The 20935-nt window shown below is 46.7% G+C and overlaps 1 protein-coding gene across 3 annotated transcripts in view; it reads right to left on the bottom strand.

The window, feature by feature from the left end:
* The window catches only part of LOC142020043 (SLAIN motif-containing protein-like), an 86336-nt gene extending 76982 nt beyond the window's left edge, over nt 1-9354 (bottom strand). For all 3 annotated transcript variants that reach the window (XM_075007612.1, XM_075007613.1, XM_075007614.1), the window contains exons 1-2: nt 9273-9354; nt 5127-5846 (exon numbers count right to left, since the gene is read on the bottom strand). In XM_075007612.1, the coding sequence (XP_074863713.1) occupies nt 5127-5824 (698 nt within the window). In that variant the 5' untranslated portion in view covers nt 5825-5846; nt 9273-9354. The remainder of the gene's footprint in view (nt 1-5126; nt 5847-9272) is intronic.
* Between the last annotated feature and the right edge of the window lie 11581 nt (nt 9355-20935).

Here is a 20935-nt window from a genome sequence, read left to right as displayed (position 1 = left end):
ATCTGAGTCACAGATGCTGCCTTCTGCTCCTTAGGCCGTTTGTCCCCTTTAGATGCAGAGGGGTCATGGCTTTGAATTTCGCTCATCCCGCTCTTAGATAACACCAGCACGGATCGAGTAGGAGACGCCCTCTTTCTTTTATAACCCAAGGAAGCCACTTTTCACTTTTGAGACAACGACAAACCCTCAGGGGGACTCAATTCAGATGTTGTAGGGTGAAGAGCCTTAACAAGGAGAATCATCTTTAGCTTCATCTCTCTGTCCCTCCTGGTCCTTGCGGTAAGCTATGGCTGTCAGAGGCCAGCATGGCCTCATGGCATGACTCATATTTCTTAAACCCTGGCTGGTGGTGGGGACTTTTTTTCTTTTTTGAACAACAGTGCTTAACTATAACAAAAGGATACTTAAAAGGTGATAAGAACAGTCTCTAGATAACTTTTAAACACATTGAACTGTTATGCAAAAACCCTGCTAGCTCTCTCTTCATCTCCCTTTCCCTTCCTTTGTCATCTCTCCCCCCTCCTTTTTTTTTTTTTTTTTTTAAAAAAAAACTATATACAGTAACAGCAACGAAGGGTCCTATGGCACCTTATAGACTAACAGAAAAGTTTGAGCTTTCGTGAGCACAGACTCATTCATCAGATGCTCTGATGATGCATCTGATGGAGTGAGTCTGTGCTCATGAAAGCTCAAACTTTTCTGTTAGTCTGTGAGGTGCCACAGGACCCTTCGTTCCTGTTACAGATCCAGACTAACACAGCTAACCCTCCGATACTATATACAGTAAAAAGTTCTTAAAAACTTGAAAAGGGTAATAATATAACGAATGGATTTGTCTTTTCAGATGCAAGTTGAAGCACAAGCGAAGTTCGTCTGCAGCTGCTGGCGGTTGAGAGGAACTGGCATGGACTGGATTGTGCATGAGATCAAAAGCGCGTGAAGGGCCCAGTGCGCTCCTGTGCATGTGTGATCTGATGATCTACAGCTTGAAAATCTCTGAGCTGCGGCACCCAGGTGAGCCTGGCATCTGATGTGGAGCACCCATGGGGACCACTCAAAGAAGAATACATATTTACTGCAGGACGCTCACAAACTTTTTACATATTCTATTTCTTCATGCTTTATCTGTGTTTGTACCACTACTTCCTGACTCTCACTCCTGCATCTTCTTCATCTCTGGTGGATGCAACGGGGAGTTAGGTAACATTTTGAGATGACATATCATTTGCTATTTAGATATGAGCTGTTCATTTTTGGGCTTTTAGATGTTGACTGTTTATCAAAAATAATCAAGAGGGGTTTTGTTTTGTTTTTGCTTTGCATTTATAGCATCAGGAGCCACAATGAAGTCCTTAAAGAGCCACATGCAGCTCCAGAGCTGCTGCTCATAGATATTTCTATGGTGCTATGTATTTGAATACTGCAAGCATTAATTTATCTTCACAAAAGCCATCTGAGTTGTGGTGGAATAGATAATAGCTTGATTTTATAGATTAAGATCCGATACACAGGGCAAACCGGCAATCTGAGGTAAATTAGATGAAGTTCAATGAGAACAAATGCAAAATATCCCACTTAGGAAAAGACAATCAATTTCACATGTACAAAATGGGCAGTGACTGTCTGGACTGCAGAAAGGGATATAGCGGTCACAGCTAAACATGAGTTAGCAGCATGACACTGTTGCCAAAAAAAGCAAACATCATTCTGGGATGCATTAACAGGAGTGTCATAAGCAAGATACGAGAAGTAATGCTTCCACTCTGCACTGATTACGCTTCGACTGGAGTATTACGTCCAATTCTTGGCACCATATTTCACAAAATTTGGAAAAACTGGAGAAAGTCCAGAGCAGAGTAACAAAAATTATTAGAGATCTAGAAAACATGGACCTAGGAGGGATGACTGAAAGAATTAGGTTTGTTTAGTTTGGAAAAGAGAAGACTGACAAGGGACATGATAAACAGATTTAAAGTACGTCAAAAGGTTTTACGAGGAGGAGGAAGAAAATTAGTCTTAATCTTTGAGGGAAGAACAAGAAGCAATGAGCACAAATTGCAGCAAAGGAAGTTTAGGTTCGACATTAAGAAAAAGCTTCCTGTCGGGATGATTAATCATTGGAATAAATTGCCTAGGGAAGTTGTGCAATCTCCATAGCTGAAGGTATTTAAAAGCAGGGTAGGCAGACATCTGTCAGGGATGATCTAGATCGGGGTGGCCTACATTTAGGGATGAAGAGCCACGGATAGAGTGCAAAGAGCCACATATATTTATCTAGGGACAGATAAAATACATAATGCAAGGCTCGAAGCCCATTCCACCCCCCCCACCCCCACCCCAAGACAGGCACCCCTAGTTCCCCTGCTGTAAGCCAATCCCTCTCCCCTCTTCCAGAGCCAGGTTTCCCCAGCCCACCACTCTAAGTCAATGCGGTCCCACACAACCAGGCATCCCCATTCCTACCCCAAAATTCAATCCTGCTTACTCACTAGAGCTGCTGCCATGTTCTTCTCTCACCAACTGCTAGGGCACGTGCACAGAGCAGTGGACGGCACTCCCGGTGTGTGGGTCTGAGCAGGAGCCACATTTAATTGCTCAAATAGCCACATGCAGCTTGAGAGCCACGCATTGGCCACCTGTGATCTAGATGGTGGTTGGTCTTGTAATGAGTGCAGGGGACTGGACTTGACCTCTCAAGGTCCCTTCCAGTTCTAGTTTTCTATGAGTCTATGACACACAAATAAGCAAGTCAAAACCATTCATTAATTCCAAGTTTGAGACAGGACCTGATTTGCAAGTACCTAGCATTATATTGCACTTTATAAAGTCATAGACCATACCCACTAACATCAACTGCACTCAAGCGTTCAGTATTAATTAGTCAAATCAAAAAAGGTCTCAAGATGAGCACCCAGAAAATGAGTCACATAATTTTACCAACCATCTCTGAAAAGTCTGGTTTGCACCACTAGCTGTGCTGAAATAGCAGAGACAAAATCCAATTTTTCAGGTAACAAATTAACCAAAAGAGATGAGACCATCCTTAACCTTACTCCAGTCCCCTGCCTCACTAACTAGACACCATCCAACGTCAGCAAGAAATGAGACAGGAGTCCAGATAACACTTTTTTTTCTACACAATCCTGATTCACTCCCAGAACAGGAGTACTGTGGAGAAATAAAACATGGGAGCATATAATTAAGGACTGTAGCATAATGCATAAATACTTGGGGATCCAAATTAACAGTTGCCCAAGCAACCTTAATTACAGAATCTCCCAACTTGTGGGTGGCTTTTTTCTGCAACCTTAATGTTTTTAATACCCTTGTGTATGTACTATAAAGTCTATTTTAGAATTGCTTATTGTTAAAAAGTGTGACTCACCTCAGCGTAACTTTAAGAGAACATAGCAACAAGATTGTGCTAATCAATATTCCTAGTTATAAGAATCCAAGTTTTGTAATCATGAAACTCACCAGCTATCCTTCTGCACAAAAATATACAAGTTAAAATCTTGTTAACAAGGAACAGAAAAATAAAAACCTATAGCTAATATAAGCAAGAGATGAAGTCCTGACCTTGAAATTTAGATTTTTTTTTTATTTACTGCCTCAGACACAGATATTTATATAAAACCAGTTACTTGTAAAATACCCTAAACTCAAAGTTATTTTCATTAGCTATAATCAAATGTATATACAAAAAGGCAGCTATGATAATCTATGGAAGTTTAAATAGAAACAAATATGCCTTATTGCCCACACTGAAAAGTGAATTTTAATACTAACAATACATTTGGGCACACTGTAATTGGTCTCATGGTCTGAAGTCCTCTGAAAAGGGGACTTCAAAAAGACAAATCACTTCCCCCACTTAGTTTGTGTCATGAATGAATGACTACAAAGGGTTAAACCCAAAGGGGTGAGGGGTGTCAGGGAGGGCGCAGTCAGGTAAGCCAATAGGAGAAAAATTCTTTTGCACTGAAAGCAATTGCAGTCTGAGGGGTCTTTGTGTGGCTGACGCAGAGAAGACAGAAAAATGATCGATCCTAAGTAGCTTGAACAAATCCAGTAAATATCCTGTCCCTCTCATAATCAGCACATACATGTGTAAGCAGAAAGGAAATATTTAGACAGATATGATCAGGTTATTTCTATTTTGGATTTGGTGTGGGACTTCTCAGGCTGGTTGATGATTTTTATCCCCTGTACTCTAACTTGTAAGCTTAATCACAGGGAAGTAATTCTCTGTGCTCCCACTGGAATGTATTGAGTTTATTATATCCAACAACCTAGTATGCCTATTTACTTTCTGGGTACTTTTCCAACTTTTATTTTGGGGAAAAAAAAATACTTTAAAGCAATTGATTCCTGTGTCTGTGTATACGCCAAGGCCAAAAAGTTCAGCTATCAGATTACAGCTTTTGGTTTCCCTGTTATCTTCTAAGGAAAGGCTGAAAGCTTGGGATGACCCCACAAGGAGGGTTTTTTAAGGAGAGCCTATAGAGGCAAGGTATTTTAAGGTTTTTGTAGCCCCCCCCACTTGACTTCTAAGTCAAGGCTATTATTATGGAGTTGGAATTAGATCTCAAGGTCATCTTGTTTAGCAAACAAAAGTGAAATCGGCAAGTACACACATGCCCACATACACAAACCCCAAGAAGTAGAGCAGGACAATTACCTCCACTACCTTTCAGAGTACTCTTCCATTTGTACACTCTGTGTGATATTAGCTATGTCATATTGTTCACCCATATTTAATTTACAATTCATTATAACCTCCAGATCCTTATCAGCAATATTACTGCATAGCCAGTTATTCCCCATTTTGTAGTTACGCTTTGATTATTTCCTTCTTCATTGAATTTCATCTTGCTGATTTCAATCCATTCTCAAGCCATAGCTAGTCTAAATGGTCATGGATAAACAGACTATTTCTAGGCTCATTTCATTCTGGCAAGGTACTCTTGTAAACCAATAGTTAACACAATGCTTGCTGCAGAAATGAAAATAATGTACACTGTTCCATGTTAAAATGGCATCAGATAAATAGCGTTAACATGGGAATTCCACCTGTAGCCTTTATTACCAAAGCTTTGTAGTACTCAGAGCTCTAACATACATACCAGCTGTCTTCCTCCTCACTGCAGTTCCCAAGTTCCAGCACCTCCACTTCATCCAAAGCAGTGTCATTCAAGAAACTTCCTAAATCACCACCCTCTTCATTTGGATTCTGTTCACTTATTTTAACTGAGGAATGAATACCTTTGTTGATGAAGTCTTCCACAAGTTCTGTGCTGCTACCTCTATCCAGATTTAAAGTTAGTGTCAGTTTCTCTTCGTTCTGTATGTCTGCATCATTCAACTGTTCTGAGTTGGGAGACACTCTATCAGCAATACTAGGGCAGCTATACTGCATTTGTGTATCCACATCTTTCTTTAAGCAGTCACTCTCTTTCACCTCTGTTCTTACTTTATTTAGTTTCCCATGTACATCTGCCATTATCTGTAATTCTTGTTTCTCTTTTACCGTGTTGAAGCTATGGTTAATTTCCATTCCATTGAACCCTTGGTTAGGACTATCCACACTTGTGTTTGTCCCTAGCACATTTCTGCGGCTCCTGGTTCTCAACTGCTGATTCTGGATCTCAAGTCTTCTCACTAGTTCCTGCAGTTTTCGCACCTCCTCCAATTCTGGATGCACATGATCAGTACCTGGCTCTATCTCAGGTCCCATTGCAGAATTCTCCGTTGAGCCCCGACCCAAGTCAGGTTGGATGGCATGGTCCTGCTGTATGACAGGAGCACTCCCAGGAACTACCATTTTCAAGACACACACAGCTTCACTGCAAGACATCAGAAATATAGATGTGTATAAATCTTCATGCACTTAAGAACATAAGAATGGCCATACTGGGTCAGACCAAAGGTCCATCTATTCCAGTATCTGGTCTTCCCACAGTAGCCAATGCCAGGTATCCCAGAGGAATAAAGAGAATAGGTAATCAAGTGAGCCCTCCCCCAAGCCACCCATTTCCAGCTTCCCACATATAGAGACTGGGGACACCATTCCTATCCACCCTAACTGCCATTGATGGACTTCAAATATCGGAGGGGTAGCCATGTTAGTCTGGATCTGTAACAGCAACGAAGGGTCCTGTGGCACCTTATAGACAAGTTTTGAGCACGAGCTTTCGTGAGCAGACTCATTTCATCAGATGTGCTCATGAAAGCTCATGCTCAAAACTTTTCTGTTAGTCTGTGAGGTGCCACAGGACCCTTCGTTGCTGTTATTGATGGACTTATCCTTCATGAATTTACCTAGCTCTTTTTTGAACCCTTAGCTCTTTTTGAACACTTAGTTTTTAACAAAAGTGATATTTTATAAGCTGAAAACTAGTGACATTGGGGTAGGGTAATGTGTATATTTGACATTTAAGTACATTAAACCAACACTGGCTTCAAATATTTTCCAACCACAACATGAGCTTAATCAATTATTTCAATAAACATACATCACAAAGTTTCAGAAGCAACATATGTCTTTCTTTGTTACTTATATTAAGGCAAACTTGTTTGTGGCATGCAGTTTGACCCCAGACATGTCACAGAGTATGCATTAATTCTGAGTAATTAGTCTGTGCAACTATTCTTAGAAATTAGATTAAACCAGTTTCCTTGAAGTCATTTTCAAATGGTTTAATTTCCACCTGTTCACACACAAATATATTGAAAAAATCCCACTGACCGAAGTCAGGAAGTAGAGCAACTTGCTAATCGCAGACAATGGAAAACTAAAAAAATGGTAAAACACTTTGTGCAACAGTTAGCGCTAGGAAAAAACTTCAGAAATTATTTATATTGACTTTGTTAAAAGGTGATACACTAATTATATTAAATCAGTAATAAGAGCACCTCCATTATTGTGGAATATGTGAGAGTAATCATAAGTAATGTTTTAATTGACACGCTTTTTCTGGTTGCAATGGAAAAATTTAAGAAGCAAACTTGCTGATCAAGGAACAAGATGTCAGCAAGGAATAAAATATCAGCCCTCACGTTACAGACTCTATTAGATTTTATGAAGACATGTATATGTGCTGTTCTTGAGTTAAAGTACTAAATGTTATTGTTTGTCTTCTTGACCCTTCACTTAGAAGTGTAATTTCAAGTTGGCATCCTACACAGCAAACACACGCAGACAGGACAATTCTGGGCACATCCACTTTATTGTGAGGAAAAAAAGAACAAAAGAAGTCACAAGAACACAATTAAAACTCATATAATGGGGCTGTTTGTTATCCATTACCTTATACTATTTGTAACTACACTATTTAATTTCTATTGAAAAAAGGATGGTGGGTTTTTTGTTTTGATTTTTTAAACCGGGATATCTTTTTCCAGGGGTACCCGAGGAGCCAGTTAGAAGATTTCTCCCAAAACAGAGTGAAGTGGAGGAGACTTGTAGCTGACCTATGCTACACAGGGAGTACAAGGATTAAGTAGTATCTTTTCCCCTTAGATTATCTACAGTTAAGTAATGTTTCTAAAGGTTTTAAACATAAGGATAGTATGACTGAACTGAATTCACTCCAAATACTACTACTAAAGTTATACATGATGAAAGATGGTACTGAGGTTGTTTTGGCTTGGGAAACTCCAACTTGTTTGAGCCACAATACAATCTAACATCCAACGACAAGCTTAAATCAAAAGTTTCTCCATTTAATCATTCATGTCTATCAATCCATTTGATCTGAGTAAAAACAAAGTTATTTAAGAGGCACAATATGTATCACATACCACAAGAAGGGAGATGCTTACTTAACTAGTCTATGACCAATAGCAAGGAGGCCAGTTCAGTCAGGGTAGATGTAAATGCTACACCTCTTCCTGCTTCTGTATTTCTACTCCAATGCATCTGATGAAGGTGGATATGAGTCAACAGTGTGTCCTTGTAGCCAGCAAGGCTAACGGCATATTGGGGTGCATTATAAGAAGCATTTCCAGCAGATCTAGAGAAATTATTATTCCCCGCTATTTGGCACTGGTGAGGCCACATCTGGAGTATTGAAACCAGTACACAAAGGATGTGGATGCACTGGAGCAGGTTCAGGAGAGAGCAATGAAAATGATTAGGTGGCTGGAGCACATGACCTATGAGGAGAGGCTGACGGACCTGGGCTTATTTAATTTGCATAAGAATGAGGGGTGACTGAATACCAGCCTTCAACTTCATGAAGGAGGGCTCTAAAGAGAATGGAGAGACTGGTTTCAGTAGTGACAGAGAGCAGAACAAGGAGTAATGGTCTAATGTTACAGAGTGGGAGGTGTAGGTTGGATATGAGAAGAAAATGTTTCACCAGGAGGGTGGTGAAGCACTGGAATGAAACTGTGGAACCTAGAAAGGTGGTGGAATCTCCATCCCTTGAGGTTTTTAGGTCTGGGCTTGACAATGTCCTGGCTGGTATGATTTAGTTGGAGTGGGTTCTGCTTTAGGTGGGAGCTGGACTCCATGACCTCCTGAGGTCCGTTCCAGTCCTAGAAGACTATGAAGTGGGCTTTACCCATGAAAACTTATGTCCTAATAAATCTTTAGTCATTAAGATGCCACAGGACTCCTTGGTGGTTTTTGCAGACACAGACTAACACAGCTACTAGTCTACTGCTTTTAAAATCCAGTGCATTAGGCACAGAAAAAGAAAGTTCACCACTAGAAATCAGTAGACACAACAGAATGATTTGGATATTGCAAAAAGCAACACTGGATTTTTACCAGCAGCAAGATGGACTCGGCCTGTGGCAAGTGACAAGGCACACAGCAGAAACGAGTTGCCGAGGTCTCCTCAGCATCAGCAGCAAGCAGGTCATTTCACAGCGCGCCCTTCCTAGGCCTCGGGGACGAACGCACCCCGCACTCCCGGGCTTAGCCCGGACCCAGCCCCGCCGGCCTGCGTTTTTCAGCCAGAGTCCTCCTCCCCGCACACCTCCCCCACCCAGGGAGCGGGCCGAGGGCAATACAGGGCCAGGCAAGCCCAGCCGCCACCCAGGAGGGAGGCCTCGCTGCGGCGATCCAGCTTCGCCCGCGCAGGGGCACACAGCGACCACCGCCCGCAGAGCAGGGGGGGATGCGCGGCTCCAGGGCGCGGCCCGGGGCCCCAACCCCCTCCCAGGGAAGAAGCAAGCGCGTGGGAGAGGGCGCGTGAAGCCACAGCCGCCGGCAGGAGGGCGGGGCGTCCCCGGGGGCCCGGCTCCCCCCCGCCACCCGGTACCTTCTGGCGCGGCGGTGACGGCCACCTTCCCCGGCTACAGTTGGAGCCTCATGAGCTCCGGGAGAGGCGGGGTTTAGCTGGCGCGCGCGCAGCCGAGCCCCGCCCCTTCTTAGGCGCGCGCGCGCCCGCGCCCCGCCGGCTGCCAGGGGCAAAGCGCCGACCGACTCTAGCAATGCGCGCACACTCGCTCCTGCTGCGGCAGCAGGAGAGGCAGGGGCGGGCTGCGGATTTAGTGCCTCCTCTGCGCGTCGGCCTGCGCGAAAGCAGAATGGTGGTTGCAGCTCGGATGGCACCCGGCGCAAGCCAGCGCCCTACAAAGCAGCATGCAAGTTATGGGGAACCAGCATTAAGCAAATAGCAGCGTGACTCATGCTTGTATTACATCTTGTGCAACGTGTGCGCCTTAGGGTTCCCATCTTTCTGATTTCAGGAAGCCTACCCCCCTTTCCCTGCCCGCTTCTTCCCCAGAATGCCCTTCAGTGCTTCTCCCCACCTTCGAGGCTCTTCCCCTGCTCCCCCGTCTCCCTCCTCCCTCCCCCATTAATCCCCATCTTCGCTTATTTTCATCGGGATGGGGTAAGGAGCTGGGCTGCGCAAGAGTGTGAGGGCTCTTGCTTACGGTCTGAGAAAAAGACAAAAGAAGAAAATTGTTATCTTTTGATGTGCATGTATAAAAAGTGAAAAAATGTGGCTGTGTTCGGATTTTGCATGGATTTGTCGTCATGATGATAGCAGCAGGTGTATTTATAACTGAGTTAGTTGCCCAGACCTGAAGAAAAGATCTTTGCTAAGATCAAAAGAGTCTCTCACTCATATAGGAGTTGGTCCTCCAATAAAGCTATTACCACACTCCTACTCCCCCCCCCCCGTCTGTCCTGCTTTTTGATAACAAAGCACTTAAAATGGGATTTTAAGTTTACACACATGAAGCAGCAATGCACATAAATATGAGTGGAAAACTTGGTATGATATATCAGATAAAACTTTCTGCTAGAATAAGAAAAGAATAAATGGACATAAATCAGACATCAGGAATGGTAATGTACAGAAACTTGTGGGAGAGCACTTCAATCTCCCTGGATACTCAGTAACAGATTTAAAATAGCAGTCCTAAAACAAAGAAATTTCAAAAATCAAATGAAGAGAGAAATCTCTGAGCTGCAATTTATTTGCAAATTTGACTCCATCAACCGAGGATTAAACAGAGACTGGGAGTAGCTGGCCCCTTACAAATGCAGCTTCTCTGACCTGGGTGTTAATATGTCCTCATTAGACTCTGACAATGGGCCACATCCACCTGTCTGATCTGACTTTTTTTTCCTCTTTTGACACATACTGCTGATAAAGGGCCATTTCCACCTTGCTGAATAGACCTTGTCAGCTCTGGCCCTCCCTTTTACTGGGACCCCACTCTTTAAATATCCCTCTGGAACCCCGCCCACCCCCACCCCCTACTCATGCATCTGCTGAACCGGGTCTTTACACACAAAAGCTTATGTTCCAAAATATCTGTTAGTCTATACGGTGCCACAGGGCTCCTTGTTGTTCTCAAAGATCCAGACTAACATGGCTACCTCTCTGATTCTTTCCACTAGTATGTTTCTTCTAAAGAGCTCCCAGTGCCATGCAGGGCAAAAAAAAAATGGATTGTCATAATCTCTATTTCACACAGGAAGAAAGCCAATGGTTGAGGGCTTCAGGAGAAATATGATTTCCCTCAAATTGTTTCATCAGAGATTAGGGTTTGTTCCCCAATTATTGTCTTTCCTAAAACTCTATGGAGGCAGGGGAGAACTTGTATCTATCCTCTACTCAGTTGTCCCAATCTGTACCCCTTTCTGCACAGATCGCTAGACAAGCATTTGAAAAATGTTGGTGTGGCTTACTTTCTGCATGAGAGGAGAAATACACATGCAGAGGATCTCTTCTGCATGCACAGCTGGTGATGTGACCCCCAACACAATTAGGAATAATATCCAGGTGTTCTAACTCCAATTTCTCCTGCTGTAACCTGAAAGCTTCCAAACTGTTAGCTGTGTTCACCACTCATATGTGAAATGCTTCTTTGTAATTTATCTATGACCCAGGAACTGGACACCCAGGTCATCCAGCTACAATGTCACTTTTGGAACAAGTATCAGAGGGGTAGCCATGTTAGCCTGGATCTGTAACAGCAATGAAGGGTCCTGTAGCACCTTATAGAATAACAGAAAAGTTTTGAGCATGAGCTTTCGTGAGCACAGACTCACTTCATCAGATGCTGGTCTTGGAAATCTGCAGGGCCAGGTATAAATAAGCCAAACCCACCCTTGCTCTGGCTTATTTATACCTGGCCCTGCAGATTTCCAAGACCAGCATCTGATGAAGTGAATCTGTGCTCACGAAAGCTCATACTCAAAACTTTTCTGTTAGTGTATAAGGTGCCACAGGACCCTTCATTGCTGTTACTTTTGGAACAGTGTCTTTATGGTGTGGTGGACTTTTGTTTTGTTTTTTGGGGGTGGGGAAGCAAAATGCTATCTGGTGAGAATTTACAGAAACTTGAGCCGTGTCTACACGTGCACGCTACTTCGAAGTAGCGGCACTAACTTCGAAATAGCGCCCGTCACGGCTACACGTGTTGGGCGCTATTTCGATGTTAACATTGACGTTAGGTGGCGAGACGTCGAAGCCGCTAACCCCATGAGGGGATGGGAATAGCGCCCTACTTCGACGTTGAACGTCGAAGTAGGGACCGTGTAGTCGTTGCGCGTCCTGCAACTTCGAAATAGCGGGGTCCGCCATGGCGGCCATCAGCTGAGGGGTTGAGAGACGCTCTCTCTCCAGCCCCTGCGGGGCTCTATGGTCACCGTGTGCAGCAGCCCTTAGCCCAGGGCTTCTGGCTGCTGCTGCGGCAGCTGGGGATCCATGCTGCATGCACAGGGTCTGCAACCAGGTGTCAGCTCTGTATACCTTGTGTTGTTTAGTGCAACTGTGTCTGGGAGGGGCCCTTTAAGGGAGCGGCTTGCTGTTGAGTCCGCCCTGTGACCCTGTCTGCAGCTGTGCCTGGCACCCTTATTTTGATGTGTGCTACTTTGGTGTGTAGACGTTCCCTCGCAGCGCCTATTTCGATGTGGTGCTGCGCAACATCGATGTTGAACATCGACGTTGCCAGCCCTGGAGGACGTGTAGACGTTATTCATCAAAATAGTCTATTTCGATGTCGCCACATCGAAATAGGCTACTTCGATGTAGGCTTCATGTGTAGACGTAGCCTTGGTGTGTTAAGACACCACATGCAAAAGGTATTCACACACCAGTCACAGGAAGAGCACATACACATTGATGAAAAAAGTTCCATCCTGCTAACTGGCATCTCTCTGAAAATACAGACCGCATGCCTGCGGGAACACTTCTGGGAACAGAGCTAACTGGAAAAAAAACAAGTTTAAAATAATTCTTGTTTACCTTTTATACTAATTTTAAAAATATGATGATGCATTTAAAACAATCTACTAGCTACAGCACTGGCTGAAAAATAATAAAATGTCATCTATTTTTCACCACAACATTTTCAGTTATAAAAATTACTGTCCCTGTTTATCCAGCAGGGCAACCTCCAGGGGATGGGTGACAGGAGAAAGAGTCCATTCCTACCCTCTACCATGGACTCCAACCCAGGGTCACTAAGGCTACGTCTACACGTGCGTGCTACATCGAAATAGATTATTTCGATGTAGTGACATCGAAATAGGCTATTTCGATGAATAACATCTACACATCTTCCAGGGCTGGCAACGTCGACGTTCAACTTCGACGTTGGGCAGCACCACATCAAAATAGGCGCTGCAAGGGAACCTCTACACACCAAAGTAGCACACATCGAAATAAGGGTGCCAGGAACAGCCGCAGACAGGGTCACAGGGCGGACTCAACAGCAAGCCGCTCCCTTAAAGGGCCCCTCCCAGACACAGTAGCACTAAACAACACAAGATCCACAGAGCCGACAACTAGTTGCAGACCCTGTGCACGCAGCATGGATCCCCAGCTGCCGCAGCAGCAGCCAGAAGCCCTGGGCTAAGGGCTGCTGCTCACGGTGACCATAGAGCCCCACAGCGTTGAACATCGAAGTAGGGTGCTATTCCCATCCCCTCATGGGGTTAGCGGCTTCAACGTCTTGCCGCCTAACATCGATGTTAACATTGAAATAGCGCCCAACACGTGTAGCCGTTGACGGGCGCTATTTCGAAGTTAGTGCCGCTACTTCGAAGTAGCGTGCATGTGTAGACACGGCTTAAGAGGGAGCAGGGAGGAGTTAGTAGGGTTCTTGTCCCTGAACTAACCTAGCAACCTCCCTGGGTTACTTCATCCACCTCTTCCCTTCGGTTCTGGCTCCGGCCTGGCCTCTCACTCTGGTGGAAGAGAAAGCCTTTTATAGTGAGCCGGCAGGCTGGCAGCCAGTGCCCAATTAGCCTAGCACCATGGCTTGTCCATTGACCCAGTTCGCCATGCATATGCCTTCTATTAGGCTCTTGCAGTCTGTGGTTTGCCACAGTACGTGCCTTTTTGCAGGTTCTTGAAGCCTGGAGGTGAACTGCTGGGGTGGTGAACAGGCTCTGGCTTTTTTTTTTTTTTTTTGCCTCCCCTTTGCCAGTTTCCCCTTTTCTTCCTCCCATTTTGCAGGCTGCTTTCTCCCCCCAGCCAGCTCTATCAACTGCTGGGTAAGTGGTTGACAGACTTCTGTTGGTCTGCCCCTGGGCAGCGAATGGTCGCCCCCTTCCATCTTGTTGGAGGTCTGTTAGCCCCTTCATCTTTGCTTCAGGACTCGTCTTCCATCTTTGTGGTTGCTGCTTCCCATTATTGCAGAGGAGATAGGGAGCTGCTTCAAGGCCGTGGCTGGGATTCCCTCCACAGCCTGCTGTGGAGTTGGGGTGGGTGTGTGCATGTAGCCATCTTCCACCTGGGCAGTGGCTGGTGCAGTTAAGTTTGGGTGCTGGGGTGTGGTCCACCCCTTCCCCTGCCCCTCCACCACAACTTCCATTGCCACTCCCTCCCGAGCCTTAGCCACTTCTGGGGCCTTTCCATCCCAGCCCCCCCACTTGTCCTCTCTTCTCTGCTCTGCAGGGCTCTGCAGCAGCTGCTGTAGGCCTGCTTCTCAGGTGTCTGTAGGCAGCCTCCTCCCCTTTTTTTACTGGAAGTCAGACCTTGCTACCTACCCCCTCCCTATTTTTTCTTCCACCTCCCAAGTGCCTATGCCCCCACCCTTTTTTTGCTTTGTTTGATGCCTGAGGTCCCCCCTCACTTCCTTAGTCACCTCCCTCACTGCTTCTCTTCTCCACATACTGCTTTAGTTCCCCTCATCTCCCTAGTGCAGTAGCAGGAATCGGTTACCATCTTGTGCTGGTGGTTGTGGCTTTTTCTTGTGTTTCTCCCTTCCATTCTCCACCCCCGTTTGGACAGGCCCACAGCCTGGGGGGTGGGAGAGCGGTGGCACTTCTTTGTTACCCTCTCCTCTCCTTACCCCCTTGCGCTTTTCTCTTTTGTTAACTACCTTCAATGCCCATTACTTGCTGATGCCTTCTCCTCCCAAAGGCCAATGTTCCTGGTGGTGGGTTATCTTGTGACACCCCCACCCTCCTTTCCTCCCCTGTTCTCCCTTCTGCATCTGCTCTGGTGGTTCCACCTGAGGCTGCTGGGTCACCTGCTCTCATAGTGACCAGCAGCATGGGTATAGGCTCTGAGGCCCCTGCTGCAGCACCCTCTGCCAGTTCCACCCGGAAACAGCACCCCTGAAGGGCCAAGGGACCAAAAAAGGTGAGAGCCCTGCCTGGAAGGTGAACCTTCCTGTGCAAAGGGCTCCTACCCCTACAGCAGCTGTATTGGCTACCGCTCTCCCGGCTTCCTGCCCTCGCTGTTCCCTCCACCAGCCCTGGGGACCCAATCTCTGCAGCCCCCAAGTCACACACCCAGGTGGCTGCCACCTCACACTCCACTCAGGCATCCTCTGGGAATACCATCCCCAATGTCCCCACCCACACGAGGAGGCATGAAGTACATTGTCTCCTGGAGTTGACCTCGCTCCACGTGGAGACCTATGTGTGGGTAATGGCACGAGTGGTGGGGCCTGTTGCCGGGGTGGCAGCCTTCAGGTTGTTCATGAAGATAGCGTTCTTCCTGGCATCCGAGGCTGCCACTCAGGAGGCGGTGGAGGGGGCCTGGCAGTACGGGGTGTCCATGAGCCGCTAGGCATATGGGTGGTGTTTTCCTCTGTCCCTCCCTTCATCCCCAAAGCTGCCCTTCTGCCTTTCCTAACCGCCCTGGGGGAACCCGTCAGTCCTGAGCCCCCTCCTTCTGGTCTGCAAAGACCCCATCCTCCGCCACATCCTCTCTTTCTGCCGGCAGGTACAGGTGCAACTGCTGCTGCTGACATGTGGTGGGGTCTCCCTGGAGGGAACTTTTCTGGTGCCCTATCAAAGGGCCCAGTACCAGGCCTACTACACCAAGGGGGAGGCCCATAAGAACATAACATAAGAACATAAGAATGGCCATACTGGGTCAGACCAAAGGTCCATCAAGCCCAGCATCCCATCTGCCGACGGTGGCCAATGCCAGGTGCCCCAGAGAAGGAGAACAGAAGACAATGATCAAGTGATTTATCTCCTGCCATCCATCTCCTGCCCTTGTTATGAAGGCTAGGGCACCATACTTTATCCCTGGCTAATAGCCATTTATGGACCTAACCTGCAAAAATTTATCAAGCTCTTTTTTAAACCCTAATAGAGTCCTGGCCTTCACAGCCTCCTCGGGCAAGGAGTTCCACAGGTTGACTGTGCGCTGTGTGAAGAAAAATTTCCTTTTATTAGTTTTGAACCTACTACCCATCAATTTCATTTGGTGTCCCCTAGTTCTTGTATTATGGGAAAAGGTAAATAATTTTTCTATATTCACTTTCTCCACACCATTCATGATTTTATATACCTCTATCATATCGCCCCTCAATCGCCTTTTTTCCAAACTGAAAAGTCCCAGTCTCTCTAGCCTCTCCCCATATGGGACCCTTTCCAAGCCCCTAATCATCTTAGTCGCCCTTTTCTGAACCTTTTCTAATGCCAATATATCTTTTTTGAGGTGAGGAGACCACATCTGCACGCAGTACTCGAGATGTGGGCGTACCATAGTTTTATATAGGGGAAGTATGATATCTTTTGTCTTATTATCGATCCCTTTTTTAATAATTCCTAACATCCTATTTGCCTTACTAACTGCCGCTGCACACTGCGTGGATGTCTTCAGAGAACTATCCACTATAACTCCAAGATCCCTTTCCTGATCTGTCGTAGCTAAATTTGACCCCATCATGTAGTACGTGTAATTTGGGTTATTTTTTCCAACATGCATTACCTTACACTTACCCACATTAAATTTCATTTACCATTTTGCTGCCCAATCACTCAGTTTGCTGAGATCTTTTTGTAGTTCTTCACAATCCCTTTTGCTTTTGACTGTCCTGAACAACTTGGTGTCATCTGCAAACTTTGCCACCTCACTGCTTACCTCATTTTCTAGATCATTGATGAACAAGTTGAACAGGATCGGTCCCAGGACTGAGCCCTGGGGAACACCACTAGTTACCCCCCTCCATTGTGAAAATTTACCATTTATTCCAACCCTTTGTTTTCTGTCTTTTAACCAATTCCCGATCCATGAAAGGACCTTTCCTCCTATCCCATGACCACCTAATTTACATAAAAGCCTTTGGTGTGGGACCGTGTCAAAGGCTTTCTGGAAATCTAGGTATATTATGTCCACTGGCCCGGTGCTTCATTTGCTGGGCAACAGGGCACATCCATAGAAACTGCCTCCTGGGCCAGCCTGGGGAGAAGCCCAGGACCCCTAACACCTGGGAGAGCACCAGCCATGTCACTGCTGGTGGTCCTATCACTCTGGACCCTGGGGACAGCCCTCCTCCTCCTCATCCCCACTCAGGTGCCAGAGAATGTCTCCCCCCAAGACACAGTTGAGTGCGTAGGTGCCGAAGCCTTAGCGGGCAATGAAGTTGGGCCTGAAGAAGAGAGGGGGGTGGGGCCTGTGACAGGACTCGGACAAGGCTCACCCTGGTGGGGTTTCCTCCTTTCCCTCTCTGTCCTGTTCTCCTCCTCCTTCCCCATTCCCCTCGTCCCCTGGCCCCACCTCATCAGAAGCCTGGGAGCTCATACGGAGGAGGTGCAAGAAGCAGGGTGCACGCTCAGCATGCCACCCTGTCCGATGATGGGGAGGATGTGCCGCATAAGGCCCCAAAGAGAAACAGCAGACCCTCCCCCCACGTCCCCCCCCCCGCTGGACCCCCAGCCACTGACCAATACCCGGGGATGGCTGAAGTTGCTGTGGCAGTTGCGAAGGATGCCATCCCCTCCATCTCAGAATCTCGGCCCAGCGAGGCCACAATGAGCGACTCCTCTGGGCCTAGGCCTGCTTCAGATTCGGAGGTCACCGCTGCTCTGGCTGCTACTGAGGGGAGCCCTGAAGAGTCAGGCATCGGCCTCGCTTTCCTCTCCAAGAGGTCAAGGCCCTGGGCCTGACTCCGGCTGCCTCAGTTGTGGACCTGCCTCCTGGAGGGCTGTGCCCATGATGCTTGTGCCCAGTGGCCCACTCTACTCCCCTTTTCTCCAGCCTCTTTTGACCCCTTCACTGCCCCTACCCCACCCCCGAGTCATCCAAGGGTGCAACCGCCTGCCCAGCTAGGAGTAACATTCCACCCATTGCTATCAAGCCCCTGGGTGTCTCTGGTGGGCCAGAACTCCTGCTGTTCCCTGAAACTCCCAGCACTGAGGCATCTGGCACTGCACTCCCTGCAGTGTCAGAGCCTGATGCTGGGGACAATCACTTTCCTGTCTCCATCCCTACCAACTCCCTGCCCAGTGAGGGGGTGTCTTTTCCCTGAACGCTTGCTGCCCAGGCTCTTGAACCCCTCCTGTCCCTGTTCTTTGCCCCCTTCCCACTCCCACCCCTGCTCCTTTCCCTGGTCAATGTCCCACTCCTAAACCTGACCCCCTTCACCCCTGCTTCTCCTCCTGTTCCCCTGCCTCCTCTCCCTCCCCGCTCTCCTGATACCCTCCCCATTCCTATCCCCCATGTTGCTCCTGCTCCAATCCCCACTGTCCCTACTTCCCTCCACCCTCCTTACCCCATCATGACTACCCCTGAGGCTGTAGACCCCCAGGAGGTGTATTTTGTTTCGCCCTCTCCCAGTACCTCTCAGGGTGTGTGATAGGATGGGGTTTCCAGGCACAGCTAAGGAAATCAGTCCAGGGTACCTTTGCTTAAAATCTGGTCTATTTAAAGTCACAGGCTGGGATTTCCTTCTCACCGAGGCAAATCCAACCAGCCACAACAGCACCTCTGCAAGCCCCACTGACCAGCCAGAAGCCAACAAGCAAACCCACAGACTTCCCAGCTGCTCTACCAGCCCAGACCCACAACCCCAAAATAAGATAAAGCAGTTATTAAACCTGTTTCATCCACACCACACAGATTTTTGTGTGTCACAAATGGTCCAGCCCCAGCACCTGGTCAATATCTACTTGGATCTTACCCAAAAACAACACGCTTGCCCAAATCCTTTAGATCTAAATACCTAACGATGTATTAATAAAAGAAAGCACAGGGTTAGAGAGAATTGTTAAACCAATACTTCACATACATCAATTGCAGTTATTGATGCAGCCAGCGATGTTATTTGCTGATTCTTTAAAGTCTCTGAAAGTTCATTTCAGGTTATATAGCTTCAGTTATCAAAGCACTGTAGATCTGTCCCACTGGGGTCCACTTGCTGGGACGTGGACCCTTGGAGACCAAAAGACAAAGGATCCAGGATGGACACTGCTAAGTCCACACCAAGGCTGTCTTCTCGTTAACTTTTCTCTTGTGTTCAGAGACAAAACCCCTTCCTTCTTCCCATGGTCCCTTGAGGGTCCACCCTCACCTGACTCAGGTGGGCTGTTGTGGCAAACTGCCATTAGATGAGTCCCAGGAGATGGTCTCAAATGGACCTGTTCCTTTGTTCCAGTTCAGGTCACTTGACCATTGGGCTGCATCCCACTGACATGTCCCAAGCATCTAGGATGTGGATTTGACATCTGAACATTTGTTTGGAGTCCATTCATTGTGGCTGGGGCTGAGTTCACACCTTCTATCATGAAGCTTAACACTCAAACATTTTCTAACACAGCTACAGAGCTAAAATCTGTAACTACCTACATACATGATACAGTCATATAAGTAGCATACCTAGATACTGGACATCATCAGCTTTCATTAGACACCTCAAACAGCGCCCCCAGCGCAATATTTGGGGCCAACAGCCACACTGGGCACTGAAATGTCTTCCAGACCCAATATAAAAATCTAGTCATGTGACAGGCTGGTTTCCCTCTGCTGTGGGACAAGGGGAGGAAGCAGGGACTCGACTCCGGCCACCTGCCTACCCTTTTGGGTTGCGGGGCCCACAGAGGGGTCTGGTCCAAGGGCATTTGGGGCCCTGATGCACTGAAAGCAGAGATGCGCAGTTTCTTGGACAACGTTCACAGATCCAAGAACAAAGTGACTCTCGCCCTTCAGCGCTGGGGAGATTACCACCTCATCCTTGAGACCGTGAGGGCTGTCTTCAAAGGGTAAAGGGACTGGGAGGAGAGACACTACGGTGCCTAATAGGCCTAGTACTGTGGCTTGTCCTTAATGACCCCCAGCTGCAAGCTTAATCAGGGCAATGACCCAGCATCCCATGTGCATTCTTTCTATTATGCTCTTGTAGCCTGCAGTTTGTGGTCTGCCACAAGGCATAGTCCATGAGCCAAATCCAGCCCACCAGACACTTTTGTCCAGACTCCCAAATCTTTTTATTTACGTATCATTATTTTCTTCTTTGGAGTCTGGACTTCTGTACCTTGACCAAGAAATTTGAACCCTGGCACAAAAACAAAAAACCCTCCCCCTTTTCCAGGGAAATCTCCAGAGATAGCAAATAAGTAGTGGCTGAGGACAGGTCTATGCTACCCTGGAAGATCAATCCGCTCAGGATCGATCTTCCGGGGTTCAATTTCGTGTATCTAGTAGAGATGTGTGAAAGCAACCTTTCAGGGGTTGCAGTTGACCCCTATATTCCTCGTGAGATGTGAGGAGTAAGGGAGGTCAGTGGGAGAAACTCTCCCATCACCCTTCCCCTGTATAGACAGCCAAGTTAGCCAAGTGCAGAAAGGGCAATTGCATAGCTAAAATCGACTTAACTAGAATTGCGTATCTGCAGTTGGCTTTCTTAGCCTAATGTAGACTTAGTGGGAACCTAGTGGAGAACATGACATGAGACAGAAACACGGGTTCTTATTTCTAGATGCTGGAGAATTTTTCAAACGGATATTCTCTCACACTCATGGAATAACTGGAATAGGAACTTCTCTAATTTAGACTCCCCTCTCGTTCACAGCAGTGACTGGTTTGGAGGAAAGTTGCTCATCCAGCCTTAAGCTGTTTGCAAGGCTTTTTCCCCTAATTCTCACCAGTCGAACTTTTCCGCAAAGCCTAAGCCTTTAACCTCAGACGACCAGGAAAAGGAAAAATTAAAAAAAAAATCATACCAAATCATTCCATTTGGCAATAAGAACATGTTTACATTCTGACACATGTAACAA

The sequence above is a fragment of the Carettochelys insculpta genome, chromosome 13 (genome assembly GCF_033958435.1).
Source record: "Carettochelys insculpta isolate YL-2023 chromosome 13, ASM3395843v1, whole genome shotgun sequence".
Lineage (NCBI taxonomy): Eukaryota > Metazoa > Chordata > Testudines > Carettochelyidae > Carettochelys > Carettochelys insculpta.
This window is presented reverse-complemented; position numbering and strand designations above follow the sequence as displayed.